Source organism: Amaranthus tricolor, chromosome 14, assembly GCF_026212465.1.
Source record: "Amaranthus tricolor cultivar Red isolate AtriRed21 chromosome 14, ASM2621246v1, whole genome shotgun sequence".
Classification (NCBI taxonomy): Eukaryota; Viridiplantae; Streptophyta; class Magnoliopsida; order Caryophyllales; family Amaranthaceae; genus Amaranthus; species Amaranthus tricolor.
Window position 1 is genome coordinate 19,087,370 of NC_080060.1, and position 16,432 is coordinate 19,103,801.

Below are 16,432 nucleotides of genomic sequence, written 5' to 3' on the forward strand. Positions count from 1 at the left end.
ACTTATTGTGAATGCCAGCATATTAACGGGGGACACAAGTGCACGCACTTCATAAGCTAAGGAGATATACCATCCCAAAACCATATGGCAATGGGAAGAAGGTCTTTAATAGCTTATAAAGCGTGCACACCATTTTCAATCTATCGATGTGGGATAACTCATACCAACAAGTACCACCACATCCTCGACTACGATCAATGCCAGTACGAATAGCAAAAACAACTTCGTTATACGGTTTGACCTCGGTATCCGATTATGAAATGCGAACACGTTCTTCTAGAGAAACCAGTTGATAGGCCAGATCGAGACTCGAAAGAGGGTTCAAGGATAAAATGTGCATGCAGAGAGAAGAGTAAAATTCAGGAATCCCATTAAAAAATGATGTAGACGAGCTTGATCAAGGGGCCTTGTGAAGTTTACCAGCTTGACATGACGTACAACAGTCGCAAGAAATCCAAGGTTTATGTTGATCAAGTTCCTGCCACAAAATATAAAGTCTGTCAATATTATTGAGTCTCATTTTATTATTTCTCTTTTAGCATTTTAATATAGCCTTGTGTGTAACAATTTAATAACAAACTTTACTACTGTTACTCTTTTGTTTTTACTCCTCACTATATAATAAAGGTGAGGTTACTTGCTTTGTAGTACACTGTAGCAAGAATCCAAAAAACGGAAGACTATTTTTCTCTCTCTAAGCTTTCTTGTTTCTTTTGCATTCACTGATATACATCGAAGGTTTGCTTTCATGGCTACCAATGGTGGTTGTAACAAAGTCTTCCATAATATGCAGAGACTGACATTGTTTTATTTTTCCCACACTTAGCAATGGAGGAACATAACTTTTGAATGTAGGGACCATTAGTTTGAGCAAAACTTTGTTTTAGATAATCCCAAAACAATTTGGCCTCTCGAAATTTAGAAAGAGAAGGTTTCAATGCTGGATCAATGGTATTTGTGAGCCAAGAGATGAGCATAGCATTAATCACAGTCATAGTTATCAAAATTTGAAATTTTGATCTACGATTCTACGATCTTACGATTCAAAAATAGGTGACTGATCCAGATCGTAGGTAGGATCTTAAGTGGTAGAATCATGCAATCCTACTAAGCTTACGCATTTAGGTGGTAGGATCATTACACGATTTCATGATCCTACGATCTAACGATCCGATCCTACATGGGTAGTTTCAATTGCAATAAATATTCTCATAATACATATTTCACTTACATATGAATATATATTTAATATAATTATATCAATACCTTTATAAAACTCGTGTTTTTCATGATTTGCCGTTCAAAAAGGATTATTAAAAGTAGTTTTGTTGTCAAAACTTAATAGATGAATCAAATAAGTTTTTATTTAAACCTTAAAACTTAAAAAGAAAACAAATATAATTGATAATCAGTAATCCAAAGCACATAACGCATATTTGTAGGATCACACTATCCTACGATTCGATTCTACCGATTTCGATCCTACCCCCTCAACGATCCTAGGTAGAATCCTGATCCTAATAACCTTCACAGTCTAATCGGACTTCGTGCAAGGAGGAGATGGCATAGTGATCGGACCATCCAAATATTCAAATTTTCGCCGAGCTTCTAACGCGGTTTGGATATCGGTATCCCACTAATCATAATTGTCTGTGGTGAGATGAGTTGGAGTAATAAAGTCACCATGACTATCTTGAGGACCGAGATATTACGGAGAATCGGGTTCTATTCTAGTTGGTGGCGGGTGTGGAGGCGACGTATCGTCGTCAATCATTGTTAAGGAAGCACTCGACTGATACCATGTAAATTTGAAGAAGAATGAAAATTGTATGTATTACAATGTCAATGTCCCAATATGTATTACAATACTATGGAAACTCTACTTCTTGAGGAGCAAGCAATGATACAAAAAGGGAAATAAGATCATGAGATATACTAACACATATATCTCTTCCTTAATTATAGCTTAATAATAGGCTATCAATAATAATATTCCAAGAATATATCTATTGTCTAAAATTATCTCAATATGACCGAACCACATTGATATGAAACCAAAACATAAAATACGTAAAGCCTCAGGCTCGACAAGAACCTCATTTGTTGGACGAGTTAGGCTTGCTCGATCGAGCAAAGTGCATTAGTTGTATTTTCCTTCTCCTTTTCTTGTTTCATACCATTCAATAATTATCCCAAAAATCTAAACCATTAATACTAGTAAATTTGAAAAGTACAATCCTACACTTTTTTATCAACTACACTCTCATTTTTTTATGTGAGTTTTTTTTTTCAAAAGTAAAGCTATAAAAATATGATAATAATTTATAAGATTTATAACAATAGTCTTGTCATCTATGGCAAACAATTCAAGGATGTATTTTAAACTCTAATGGCCCATTTGGAAGAAAATGAAAAAATCTCTTGGCTACCTTGATGGCCATGCTTGTCCAATTTCAATCATCTTATTTTCTTCAAAAAATTCATTCCAATACATTACCTTTGGAAGAAGTGGTATTAAGTGTTAATGAAATTTGTAAACAAAAAAAAACATTTTTGTGATCAAAGTTTCATTACCATGGGAATGATATGCAACTTTTAATGAAATTTACATTATAAACCATTCCCATTACCACCATTTAATACCACTAACCAAACTGACCGTAAGATCTTCTCCATAATATGTATGGCTGTTGTGGATACATGGTCCAACATGAATGTAGCCCTCCATGTTAGAATAAATATCAAAATTAATCAATGCAATTTTAATTTTAGTGGGAATATCAATAATGAATGATTTACATATTAAGTGCAATATTGCAAAGTAGCGTTAGTGGAAATAAACAAAATCCGGGCCATAGAATCAATGCTTCCAAAAATTCTCCCTACCTACTAGCATATCATGCACTCACCATATTTAAAAAATAAACATATGCATCACTCACTAGCCCGAGCTGTTTTCAAAAATTTTGATAATACAAAAAACAACAATAATAATAATAATAATAATAATAATAATAATAATAATAATTATTATTATTATTATTATTATTATTATTATCCTCAACAGATCAACTCTATCCAAATTTAAAGCTAAGTATTGAAAAAGCCTTATAGTTAGAAGTAAGGATGAAACATATCTTTTTTTTATATTTGGCACTAAATATGAAACTAAAGAGTGGATGAAATTCAATTCTATGATATTTCGTCGAGTTAACTCTAATAAATTGATCCAATTACGCGTGGTCAATGCGTGACATTGGATTTGATACGAAAATGAAGGATATTCCAAGGCTGATATGCAGCGTCTTGACAAGAGCTGGACTGTCAGGCCTCTTCTCAACACAACCCCGATGCTTTCCTTTGATCAATCAATGGGATGCTCAGTGTTCTTGGATAGAATGAAGTGTAATCTTGAAGACTGATCAAGGGTTTACACGTTCATGAAGGGTAGACTGACCCTTAGTAACCCAATTGCAAGCAATTGAAAGAAAATTCACTCAAGGAATTTTTCTGAATTTTATTAAAAATCAACTTGTGTTTTACAAAAGGATTAGGCCTCCTATTTATAGAGCTATGAGACCTTCTAAAATTAGTTAATACACATGTTTACACAGCCAAACAAGAATAACGGCTAAAAAATATCACGTGACTAATATGTGCACATTTTAAGAATCAAAATCAGAAAACAGAATTCTTATTTATTTTGCTGCACTACCCGCTGAACACTCGACCTTCAGCTCCATTCCTTTGGGTGTTCCCGTGATGGATAAGAGGCAATTAAGGTCTTGATGGAAAGGTCCAAGTATAGAGATTCCATTTTTATCCTCCATGTCTCCCAAGTTGTGTGGGTTAGCTGTGGACATCCCTTGCAAGGTCACCTAGTCACCAAGTCAGAACACCAGTTCTGATCTCAGCATCGACCTGCTAACTGGAGGACCTTGTGCACGGATTTCAGAGAGTTGTGTGCACTATTAGCATGATTATTGGACCTCTATGGCTAGGCCCATGTATAGATATTACGTTTCCATGATTGGTTAGGTCCAGATCGCCATGGCCAAGGCTTGGGTCATGCTGCAAGGTGGGCTGGTCGTCAGTTTTGTCGCTGTGCTGATCTGCTGCTGTTTCGTGGTTTGTATGCTGTTCTATGATGTTATTTGCTATGGGATGAGTTCTTGATCCTTTCTTTGTGTTGTTTATGTGTCCACTCTTCCACTTATTTCAAAGCTACCAAGATCTTGAACCAATATGGTTCATAAATCTAACTAATCAAATATTAAAACCAATGATTAATTAAGACCCTAAGATGATATCTCACTTACTCTATAAATTATTATACTTATTATTATATGTATTTTACCTTACACAATTAGAAAGAAAATAATATTGTACAAACCCTAGGAGAAGACATCCCAAGTCCTAAGTAACTTTTGTCAGCAAGATTCTTCGTTCCCATTCAGTGGCTTTGCTTTCCCTTACTTTAGCTATAAAATACTTAAAAACTCAAATGAAGTGAACCAAATTTATTAACTATGGCTTTACCTCCTCGTTAAGAGTAATCTAATTACCTTATAGAGTACCAAACTTCCAACTTAATATTATTTAATTAGTATTGTTTAACATACCTTGTCCCCCAAAATGGTTGTCAACAAATAAAGTATAAGGTTAATTTAGTATCTTATAAAAAGCCTAAGGGGTGGACATGATCTAATTGTTGGGAAATTTCATATGATTATATACAATGATACCGTGACAATCATTTTGATATTTTGACTTTACCTATTCAATTTTATAACAAAATTATGTTATACATGTTTAAATTCCTAAATTTGTAGAGACAAATTCAACTAATAACAAGATACATATGATGAGTGTTTGGATCAAGATAATAATATAAGTAAGCACTTTGGGTTACAAACTAGCATGGTTTGGAATCATTGGATTTGGGATCAAGTTTTTTGGTATATGTTAGTGATATGGTTTGAGTTACAAAGCTTAAATTGTGTCGTCAGTTATGAGATAAGATAGCATGAAACCAATATTATGTTCAGGGGTGTGAGGATTAGTTAAAAAAGATATGCCTTTCAAATAGAAATAGTTCTTTTAGGGATTTAAATTCACAACCATTATGTGAATAGAGAGTTTGATGAGTGATTTAAATATTTTTCAATCAAAGCTTTATAGATATTTATGAATACTCATGCGCAAATGTAATTCATGATTTACTTATGAAAGCGCAAGCCTCAAAGAGGTTCAACAAAGAAAAACAAATGAAAAATATAATGCAAAATGAGAACACAAGTGTTTATGAGGTATCTTGAATACCTCCCCCTCAAATGTAGTTTATTATAATGAATTCAACAATTACAAGTATAATAAACTCCCTTGTCTTGAGAACAATCTCTCAAGACCACAAATACTAAAGCAAAGTAAGAACACTCTCAAGTTTCTAACAATGCAATAGCCCTCTCAACAATATGTGCGTTTGTGGTGTATGTTACTATGGGTGATGAATCCTATTTATAGGCAAGGCATTCATCACCCTTAGTATTCCCTCATAAATCACCATAAACCACAATTAACATCCAATTAACTATGACAATAAACATTACAATAAACAATAGAAGTAATGCACCACATAATTGCATAGCCATTTCACATTCTGACGAAATCAGAATCCTATCTAGCCTTCTGAACTTCCGCTCGACCCGAGCCACTACCTCGCTCGGTCGAGCGAGCTTCCAGAGAAGCTACTGACCTGATCTGCACATCTTGCTCGACAGTTGCTCGACCGAGCCACTCCCACTCGACCGGTCGAGCCACTCTTTGCTCGACCGAGCGTCTGGTCGAGCTGCTCACAGTTTGTTCCTCTTCTTGTTGCTTTGATCAAACAACTCTCATCAACCGTTCCAAACCTTAAACCACCCATATTCGACACATCTTTATCGACCCTCTCTAAAGTACAAGACAAAGCATGTTCGACTATATGTTTAAAGTTAACGTCATTATTAAGATTATTGGCACTTGCTTTAACAACTTAAGATTTGTAATTTGAGTTTATGAAGTTTGATGATCATGTGTTTAAAGTTATTTTTAAAATATTGGGTAAATAAGGTTTTAATTTGAAAACTAAAAACTAGTAAAAGATATTCAATATTTTAATAGATCTTATTAAATAATAATTTTTTTGGGATAAAAAATATTAATTGAGTATAATGTAAATATTTTAAATCAAATTAACAAATAAGAAAAACCACATATATCAAACATTGGTAATAAAAATCAAATATTTGATTTAAATCTTTTTTATTTGCGGGAAATATCTTACAAACTAATATAATATAATTTGTTTTTCTAATTTTAATACATAATTAATTATAAGTAACATTCACAAAAATTCAACTGGCCTGGATTTATTTTGATTTAAAAAGACTATATTTAAAATTATTTATACACTCCAAGTTAATTAATAACATATTTTTATTGATTTAATTTATTTTTCTTTTATTTGGTTTATATTCTTCTATACATATCAAAAAAAACATATATAAATTTTATATAAGTACTAACATCTATCAATGGAGAGTCAATTCTTTTTAATTATGCTAATTAAGCTCACACTTAAATGAGACATACATAATAAATATCATATTTAAAATTTTTTTATAGTCATATTCTAATATTTGGAATCATATATTTCAATTAGGCACCTATAATGATATACTCCCTCCGTTCCTTTTTGATCTTCCACATTATTATAACGGGTAGTTTCAAAAGTTCTTCCACTTTAGAATACTTTCTATTTTTAGAAAGTTTTTATCTCACTTTTACCCCTTAAAATCCCCCTTTTCTTTTAATGTACCCATTTTCTTTTATTTATAATTATTTTCTCTCTCATACTTCCAATACAATCATTACTTCATACTACTATTTAATTAAAATAATACCCACTACAACCTCATACTTCCAATACAATCATTACTTCCCACTATTATATAATTAAAATAATACCCACTACCACCAAAGATTCTCTTTTTCTTAATCTTTGTGAAATACCCATATAGGAAGAACAAATAGGAACGGAGGGAGTATTATATTTTTATAACATTCTTTATTTAAAGGTATCATTAAAATAATTTTATTTGTCATTTTCCTTCAAAATTAATAGTATTTATTATTTATGATAAAAATTTGTTTTGTATATGATTTTAGTTTCAAAGGGTTAAGTCAAATGCATTGACTAATCCTGTTTGTTTTTCTTAATTGGTTGATTATGGACCTTTTGATTTTCTAAATTGATATTGATTTATTAGCCCTTATCTTCTGAAATTATTATGTTGAGAAAAATATCTAGAACAAGGGCTAAGATATTTATATATAGATATAAAAGTGATTAGGAAACTAACTAGACTTGCAATATGAGATTATCAATTTGAAATAGTTACAAGAAAGTAAACAAGAAACACAAATGAAAAACCTCCAGCTTAATAGTTTGATGATATTTATAATTATGAAGAAAAAAAAATGCGTAGCCATTGCATAGTATTGCTATGTTGCACTCAATCTTATTTTTCATTTTAGTTCGTTTTAATAGAATTGTTCAATTTTTATTTTAGATATGAGTCCATTACTTTTTCTCTCTACATTATCTCTTGTAATTTTAAATACTCACCATTATAATTTATTATGCCAAAATTTTTAGTCTCTGTATCAAAACGAAATAGGGTTAAATGGGTTGTGCAAACAAATAGGCACCAACATAGACATATCTACATTTTAACATTAGCTAGCTCGTGGTGTTACCCATGACTTTTCAAAAAAAAAAAATTTAGTTTTACCTTTTTTAGTTTTACTAGCTAGTTTTAGAAATTAGAGTTTTTTCCTTCTTTTCTCACAAATTGGAATTATTATTGCATTATTTTGCTTGTATGGATTAATTTGGATTAATGAATTTTGGTGGATAGTTTATTTTATAAATAAAACTTTACTAAAATTTTAAATTTATTTTATAATTTATATCAATAAATTAGTGCTACACATAATTTTAGATCGCATCCATGAAGTAAAGCAAGGTTCCCCACTGAACATTAAAGAGTAAAAGAGTATGGGTATTTGGTTGATTTTCATTACATATGTTTGGTGTTAATGTCTACTTTTCTAAGGCTTGGCTTATTTTCCTTTACTTTGCATAAAGTTACTTGAACTTTCTATTATGAATCATGATTTATCAATTTGGTTCACTACTTAAATATTGCCATGGGAAAATGGCAATCTTACTCAAAAACAAATGTAATTTTTCTTCTTCTTAGGGACCCTGTGCAATTAATATAAGTCTCCTTTAATATCAAAAAAATATGTGTCTGTTTCATCTTTTCCATTATTCTTCAATTTTATCGAGCTAGTGCATCAATCAGTACTGTTGAGTGTTGAGTGTTGAGTGTTGCTTAAATTTCATCTTTTCCATTATTCTTCAATATTCTGCTTCTGCTTTTTAAATAAAAATAAATGTATATGGCTAAGTTGAGTGTAAGATCTCTTAATTTCAAATAAAAATTTCTAGCGGACCTTGGCTTTAGCTTCAGAGACAATATATAATAATTTATTAACAATAAATTAGGAGTATTATTTAGCCACCCACCCTAAAATATAATTTAGTGATTTGGTTTTATGTTAATGGTTTCCCTATCAATATTGTTGAAGACGATCTGCCCACTTAAGGGATAAAAAAACTAGTTTCGAAAATGACATGTTGGGTATTACTGATGAATATGTTTTGCAAAATCAAGAAATTATATTTAAATATTTGATTTTGCTACAAAACGTACTATGTATTTTCTTTGTTTGATAATACTTTGATTTATATTCTTTTTTTATTTGTTATACAATGCTCTCACATTTTTTGTCTTTGGCAAAAAATAATTTAATAAATTTCTATTTTACTACTAATTTATTCTGAATTACCATTTTAAAAAAGTAAAATATACAAAAATACATTGAAAGTGATATTTCTTAATTCTTATATTAACATCTAAAGATGCAACCCAAAAAGTATTTCCCGTTGGTAGCAATATAGTAAAATCCACTTAGATATACACCTTAAATTCCCTGGTAATCCATCTATGAAAGGCACCCAATCTATCTATGTTCTATAAAAACCAATAAAACAATAGGGATGGTACATGTCTAGGTCCCCACATAAAATGAGAAAAGGTCTTAGATAAAAGTTTTTAAAAACTGTCGATTATATTGTTGTAATGGAAAATATTGATTTTAATTCTAAAAAGATAGATAATTTTATTTAAATTTGGAAAAATATTTTTAAATTATAACAAACACTCTTTCAATAAAATTAGGAGTCGATTTTGAAGTTAGATTAAAAATTTAACATATTTTTACTAGAAATAATGCATTATGTCTTTTTTAATACTTCATTTATAATGTAATCTTTATATTTGTTAAACAATTTTTTACATTACAACTATTAACACAATTTATCGTTTAAGTTTATTTTATATATTATGGTTAATCATCATCATCATCATCATCATCATCATCATCATCAAACCCAGTATATCCCGCACATAGAAAAAAAAACTATGGACATGGTTTGGGGAGGGAAGGACGGTAGAAACTCATAACCATAGAGGAGAGCGCGGCCAAAGGAGTCCCCCGCCTCGAAAAAGATACGGAGACGTAAGTACAAGGGAAAGAAAACCTATAAAAGAAAAAAAGAGAAATGTTTTTATTAACTTTACGCTATATTATGGTTAATGTGTAAAAAAAATATTAAATGAAATTTTGTTTGAATAGTCTAATATTAATTTTTTATAATTTTTGATATACATACTTTTGTGATAGGGCAATTTCATGTGGTAATCCTTAATTATCAGCTTTTCCACGTAGTAGACAAACTTTTTTTTAATTCACGTAGTGACTCTAAGCTTCTAACTTCGCCGGCCATATGCTAGTGAAAAGAGAAATGTTTTTGTTAACTTTACACTATATTTTTCAAGCACAGTGATTTTTGTTCAAAAACTAAACGTCGCAAATCGCAATCACCCCTATTGACCACACATTTCGTAATCCAATCGAAGTGATTACTTAATTTAATAAAAAACTTTACAATTTGTCTAACATATAGAAAAGTCGAAAGCTCAAACTTACTATATGAACTTATTATATGTCATATGAAAAAATCAAAAACATAGAATTACCACATTTAATTTTCCTTTATAATATTATTTTATTTTAATTTTTAAATAAAGAATAAAATAATGAGTAAAGAGTATCACATCACCCTTCCCATCTTCTCTATAAAAACAAATTGCATCAATCCTCATCTTCTCCCTCTCAAAACTCATCTTTCACTAATCGTCCTCAATTTCTCCAATTTCTTTCTCTCTCCTAAACCTAAAAATAAAAATAATAAAAATGGGATTTCCAGCAGGTTACTCAGAAGTACTCCTCCCTAAACTCCTCATTACTACTCTCTCTTTTCTCGGCTTCTTCGGTAACCTCATCCTCTCTCTGCTCCGCCTATTGGGCCTATCCTCCTTCATCGAACCGGGTTTTCATGAACCTGACCAACCCGAATCCGGTCCGCCCCAATCTATCTCTTCGGCTGCAGCCCTCATCCGGGAAATGCTCCCTGTGTTAACTTACGCCGAAATTATTGCTTCAACCGGGCCGGAAAATGAGCCCGATCAGGCCGAGAGTTGCGCCGTCTGCTTTTATGAGTTCGAGGAGGAAGATGAGATCCGACAGATGAGAAACTGCCGACACATGTTTCATAGCTGTTGCGTAGACCGTTGGATTGATCATGATCGGAAAACATGCCCACTTTGTAGAATGCCTTTTGTTCCTGAAGAATTGCAGGAAGATTTTAATGAGAAGCTTTGGGCTGCATCTGGAATTCCTGATTTTTATTCTGAATATTCACCCATTACTAATTTCTAGTAGACAACTCAAATTCTCAAAACAAAAGGAAAAAAAAAAGTAAATAGTACTTTTCTTTTCTTTTCTACTGGCTAACTTTTGTGCTGGAATTTTTAGATTGATTTATTAAGGTTAGATAGGTGTTGGATCGTAGAAGATGTACATATTACTGAATCTTTACAATGAAAACAAAATTAAAGTGGAAAATAATCGAAACATTCTGTTTTTGGTTAGATTAATTTTTGTTAATGATTGAAGGATATTGGTGGTAATTGTCTTTTATTACTGGTACATTTGAATAGGTGTGATGATAATAATTTAAATTCGAAAAACTAAATCAGTTGATAGAAAAATAGGAGTAGTTGTTAGATCCTCAAAAGGAAAGATCTTGATTTGACTCCACCCATTTTGTGTAGAATTTAGTCGGATATACTTGTCCGAAATACTTGCAATATTTTGATTATGGGTACTATTTATTATTTGAGTTCATTTTATATATTGTGGTTAATGTGTAAGTAAAAATATAGTCAAGTGAGATCTTGTTTGAATCGTCTAATCGCATACTTTCATAATATTAACTTTTATAATTTTTAAATGTGTATAATATTAACGTTTAATATTTTTATTATACATAAGGAAATATTTTAAAAAATTAATATCAATAATCTTTACATTGAGATGAATTAAACAAGATCTCACTGACTATGTTTAATTTATAAATTAAAAATAAAATAAAAATTGCTACAACATAATATACTTTCAATGGCATATATTTAATGACATTTACTTTAAATTTCGCTATTTTAAATTTCTAATGATATATATATATATATATATATATATATATATATATATATATATATATATATATATATATATATATATATATATATATATATATATATATATATATATATATATATATATATATATATATATATATATATATATATATATATATATATATATATATATATATATCGTGAATTTAGTAACATTTAATAAACCTTTTAGCAAAATAATAAAAATTCATATTAAAACTTTTCATGATATTTCTCATGAATGCCACTATAGGTTATAGCAACAATTACATTGTACATGTCATTAAAGGCTAAATAAAATGTCACTAAATTACTTTATAATTAAATTTAAAAATAAAAACCAATAATTATTATACTAATAATATAAATTGGTGATATTTATTTTAATGTCACTGAAGCATATGTGGAAAAAAATTAATTTGTTATAGTGAATTAATCGTGATAAGTAAATAGTGTCAAAACGTAAATGACTTATTTTAAGTGAATTGGAGGGAACATCATTAAATAAACTTTTTCTTAATTTAAATTGTGGACATTATTTAATTTTTTAAGATCTCCGACTTAAATTGAAAAAAATGTCCGATGGAAAATTCTAAAGGATAACAAGCTACGAATCTTGTTTGAACATATGGTGGCTAGTAGAAAAGTAAGTGATAAAAAGTTTTGGCGTATTAGGTAGATTAAAGGAATGATATGCTTCTAGAAAAATAATATGATTTTACCGAATGTGTTTATTCGAATTATCGGGTCAGTTTATAGTAGTGATTGTATCAATAAAACAAGAAATTTTTTTTAAAACTATCAACTATAATTTATCTACTTTAAAAAATTTATAGTAGTAATTAACTCAAAATAATCTATATTATTGGAGTAATATTCCCATAAAAACATGAATTATTTTTGTAACAATCGAGAGCACTAAAACATGATGCATAAAAAATTTGGGTCACTATGAGTAAGGTACACCAATTATAAGGAGATAAGTCAGAGTAAAACTTTTTAATAAATTTTCCTAAAAAAATCAACATACGAAAATAAATATTATATTCAAATGTTCATTATAACTTTTCTTTTTCAGTTTCTACGGTAGTTTAATCAACTACAAGTCTCAAATGCATTAAGTATTTATGGTCAGCTATAGGTATATTAAGAGAGCGATTCTTTACCATTTTTTTTTCTTCGCAAACTGAAAATACTTTCAAGCATTCTTCGGTCCTTCAAAAAAAACATCCTACAATTGTTTTAGTACAAATTGAAGTTTGGAGGCTAGAAACATAAAATAAAGTAGCTTATTAGTGACATGCCTCACCTACATAAACATTATTTTAATGTTTTTTTTAAATGAGCTTCAAAGTTGGAATTTTCTTCTTTCTTAACTCTATATAGGAAAATCATTCGTAAATAGAATACTATTTTATCTACGAGTATAATTTTATAAAAGTTTTCTAACCATGCGTTGTGCAAGTGATAGACAAAGATAACTTATCACAAGTTATTGTATATGGTAGAAGAATATGATTGGCCACCAGTTAATTTGTTTGGTAGAAGAAAATGATTAGCCAAAGGTAAATACATGTGGCAAAATAATGTAATTAGCTATGGGTAAATGCATGTGACACAAAAATATGATTAGCCACGGGTTATGCTTGTGACAGAAGAATATAATTAGCCACATGATCTCTCGTGGAAAAAAAAAGAGTTTATGCCACAATCATGATTTTTCCGTGGTAACATATTAGCGACAATCACTTGTGCCATGGTACCACGGTAGTCTCTTGCTTGATTTCGGTGGCTGGGCAGCATAGCCACGGAATATTCTTACTTGTGCCACGACTGCAACTGTGGCACAAGTGATGATTTGTAGTAGTGGATGTGGGAAATTTTCGGGAATTTACTAAGATGGTCAGAAGGTGAGGCCTTAGATAAAAGATTGGTGTGGATTGAGTGTTTTTGAATATCTTGCTTACTTTGGAACAGAGCTACAATACATAGAATTGGTGAGAAATAGGGACCAATGGTATGTATTGATAAATTTACACAACAAATGAAAAAGATCAATGATTGTAGGATAATCTTTGAATAGGGGGATATGATATGTGGGTTAAGGAAGATAAAGTGAGAGGAATTATTTCATTAAACCACAATAATAATCCTCTAAATGTTATTAACAATAATGAAAAGACACAGGAAAACATTGGAAATGAGAGCAAGAACTTGGACAGTAGTCAATGCTAGGTAAATTACTCCCAAATGTTGGGAAAACAATCAAAATTGGTTTGATCCCATGTCTAATAATTAAAATACATAGAAACCTGAACCAAACCTTGGTTCAAGCAAGGGACACTTAAGATTAGAGCGATGGAAAGGCTGGATAGCATTATAGATGCAAGGTAGAAACAGGACAATATTCTAAAACCAACTTCAATCTTTGAATTGTTGTTCTTTGAAGAGTAAGGTAACTCCTCATCCACCTGTTAGAATAATCTAAAAATAATAATAATAAGTTATTTAGAATATTCTAGCTACATGAATGTAACTAGTAGAACCATCTAGCTACTACAAAGTTAAACTAGTATAGTAGAAGTATCTAGAAAGAGAATTGCAAATATCAACCAATATGAACAACACTATACATATGTTGTAAGATGGATGGAATCAACAAGTACTCATAGTGCTCACAAAAATAACGATGTGAGTACGAAAAAAAAATTGGTGAGACATGAGCTCATACAAAAATAATATAAGTGAAGAGTTCACAGGTGCAGAACAAGTGTCCCAACAAAAATTATTATTGTACAATTTATGATGTAATTAAATATTTGTATTCAGTAAATGCAATACAATATTTATTTGGGTGTGTTCTTGTGAGTGAAATAACATACATTCCAATTGTTCTTCTCTAAGAATTGAGAGACTTCTCTCAACCTTGAACATTAAATAGTTGTTGTTCTTTAAGATCAGAACACACAACCTCCAAGATTAGCCTTCTGACTTCGTAATCCAACGTGGGCTGTTCTTCAAGGACATGTTAAAATAATATATAAAAATCTAAGATTTTAATTAAATATAAAAAATATCTAAACTAAAGAATAAAAAATAAAAAAATCTAAGATAATATAAGGGAAGATCCTAGAAAAAGTAATTAAAAAATAAAAATATCTAAAATATTTTAGTAAACTTGTAATCAAACTCAACACTATAAATACGCATTGATGTAATCAATTTTTTTGGGCAATGAAGAAGAATATCCATTCTACATATTTACTCATCTTCCGCTCCAAATAGATCCATTCACTATTTTACCATCTAAATTTTCCTACATTTGGTATCAAGAGCTAATTAAAACCAAGGTCTCTAAACAACCTAAACACATTAACCAATATACTTCACCTCAACCATTAATTACCCTCAAATTAATTGGGTTCCCACATTTAAGGGAGAAAAATATAAACAATGGGCTATGCAAATGAGGTCAATATTTATCTCCCAAGATTTATGAGAATTAGTACAAGAAGGTTATGAGCAACCACCCAAAGATGACACTAAAGAGTCATCTTGGGATGAAACAAAAATAAAACAATATAAACAAAATAGGATAAGGGATAACTATGCCCTATCCCTATTATATTGTGGAGTCGACGAGGCAATACTTACAACGATCATGCCCGCAAAAACAGCTACGGAAGCTTGAAGGATCTTGGAGACAAAATACAGAGGTTCCGAAGAGGTAATTCTTTTTAAACTCCAATCACTATGGAGAGAATTTGATAATTTATTAATGGCAGAAAATAAAACAATACATTCATTTTTTGACCGAGTCAATAATATAGTTTATCAAATAAGATCAAATGGTGGTAAAATAGAAGATGAAAATGTGATTCGAAAAATATTAAGGAGTCTATCACAAAAATATAACATTATTGCCACAACAATAGAAGAAGTTAACAAGAAAAATTTATCTCAATTAAGTATACCCGAACTAATGGGATCACTACTTGCACATGAAGATAGATTAAAAAGATTTAACAAAGAACCACTAGAACAAGCTTTTCAAGCTAAATTAAAATTTTTTAATGGTGAAAATAAAAATAGTCATTGTAAAAATTATGAAAAAAGACAAACAACAACTAATCGTAGCAAGGGGAGAGAAAATTTTAAAAATCAAAGGAGTCGATTAAATAATCAAACTTATCTTTATTGTAAATTATGTAAGAAAACTAACCACAATACTAATGATTGTCGGTATAAATGTAAGAGGTGTAAAAAACACACTCACCTCGAAAAAGATTGTTGGTATCGACAAAAAGAAGAATCAAACTATTCCGAAAATAATAATTCCAAAGAGCAAATATTTTACATTGAATTAAATACACAAGAAAAAGTAAGTGACATATGGTATATTGATAGTGGTTGATCAAATCACATGACTAGCAATAAAAATTACTTTGTCACTCTTGACGAAAATGTTGAAACACACATCATACTTGGCGACGGTAAAAAAGAAGATGTCGCAAAATTTATGAAGTTTTTTATGTTCATCAAAATTAATTCATGAAGTTTTTTATGTTCCCAGACTTGCACAAAATTTATTAAGTGTAGACCAATTAATTAAAAAAGGATATATGGTTAAATTTGAGAATAACAAATGTCAAATCTATGATAAAAATACGGGTCAAATA

General features: G+C 30.2%; 1 protein-coding gene across 1 annotated transcript; it reads left to right on the forward strand.

The window, feature by feature from the left end:
• Positions 1-10,340: 10,340 nt before the first annotated feature.
• On the forward strand, positions 10,341-11,212 carry LOC130799484 (brassinosteroid-responsive RING protein 1-like). Its single transcript, XM_057662594.1, has one exon. The coding sequence runs from the start codon at positions 10,429-10,431 to the stop codon at positions 10,951-10,953; it is 525 nt and encodes a 174-aa protein (XP_057518577.1). The 5' UTR covers positions 10,341-10,428; the 3' UTR covers positions 10,954-11,212.
• Positions 11,213-16,432: the final 5,220 nt, after the last annotated feature.

Coding starts and splice junctions, on each gene's coding strand:
- LOC130799484 (XM_057662594.1), top strand. CDS start 10,429: ATGGGATTTCCAGCAGGTTACTCAGAAGTACTCCTCCCTAAACTCCTC.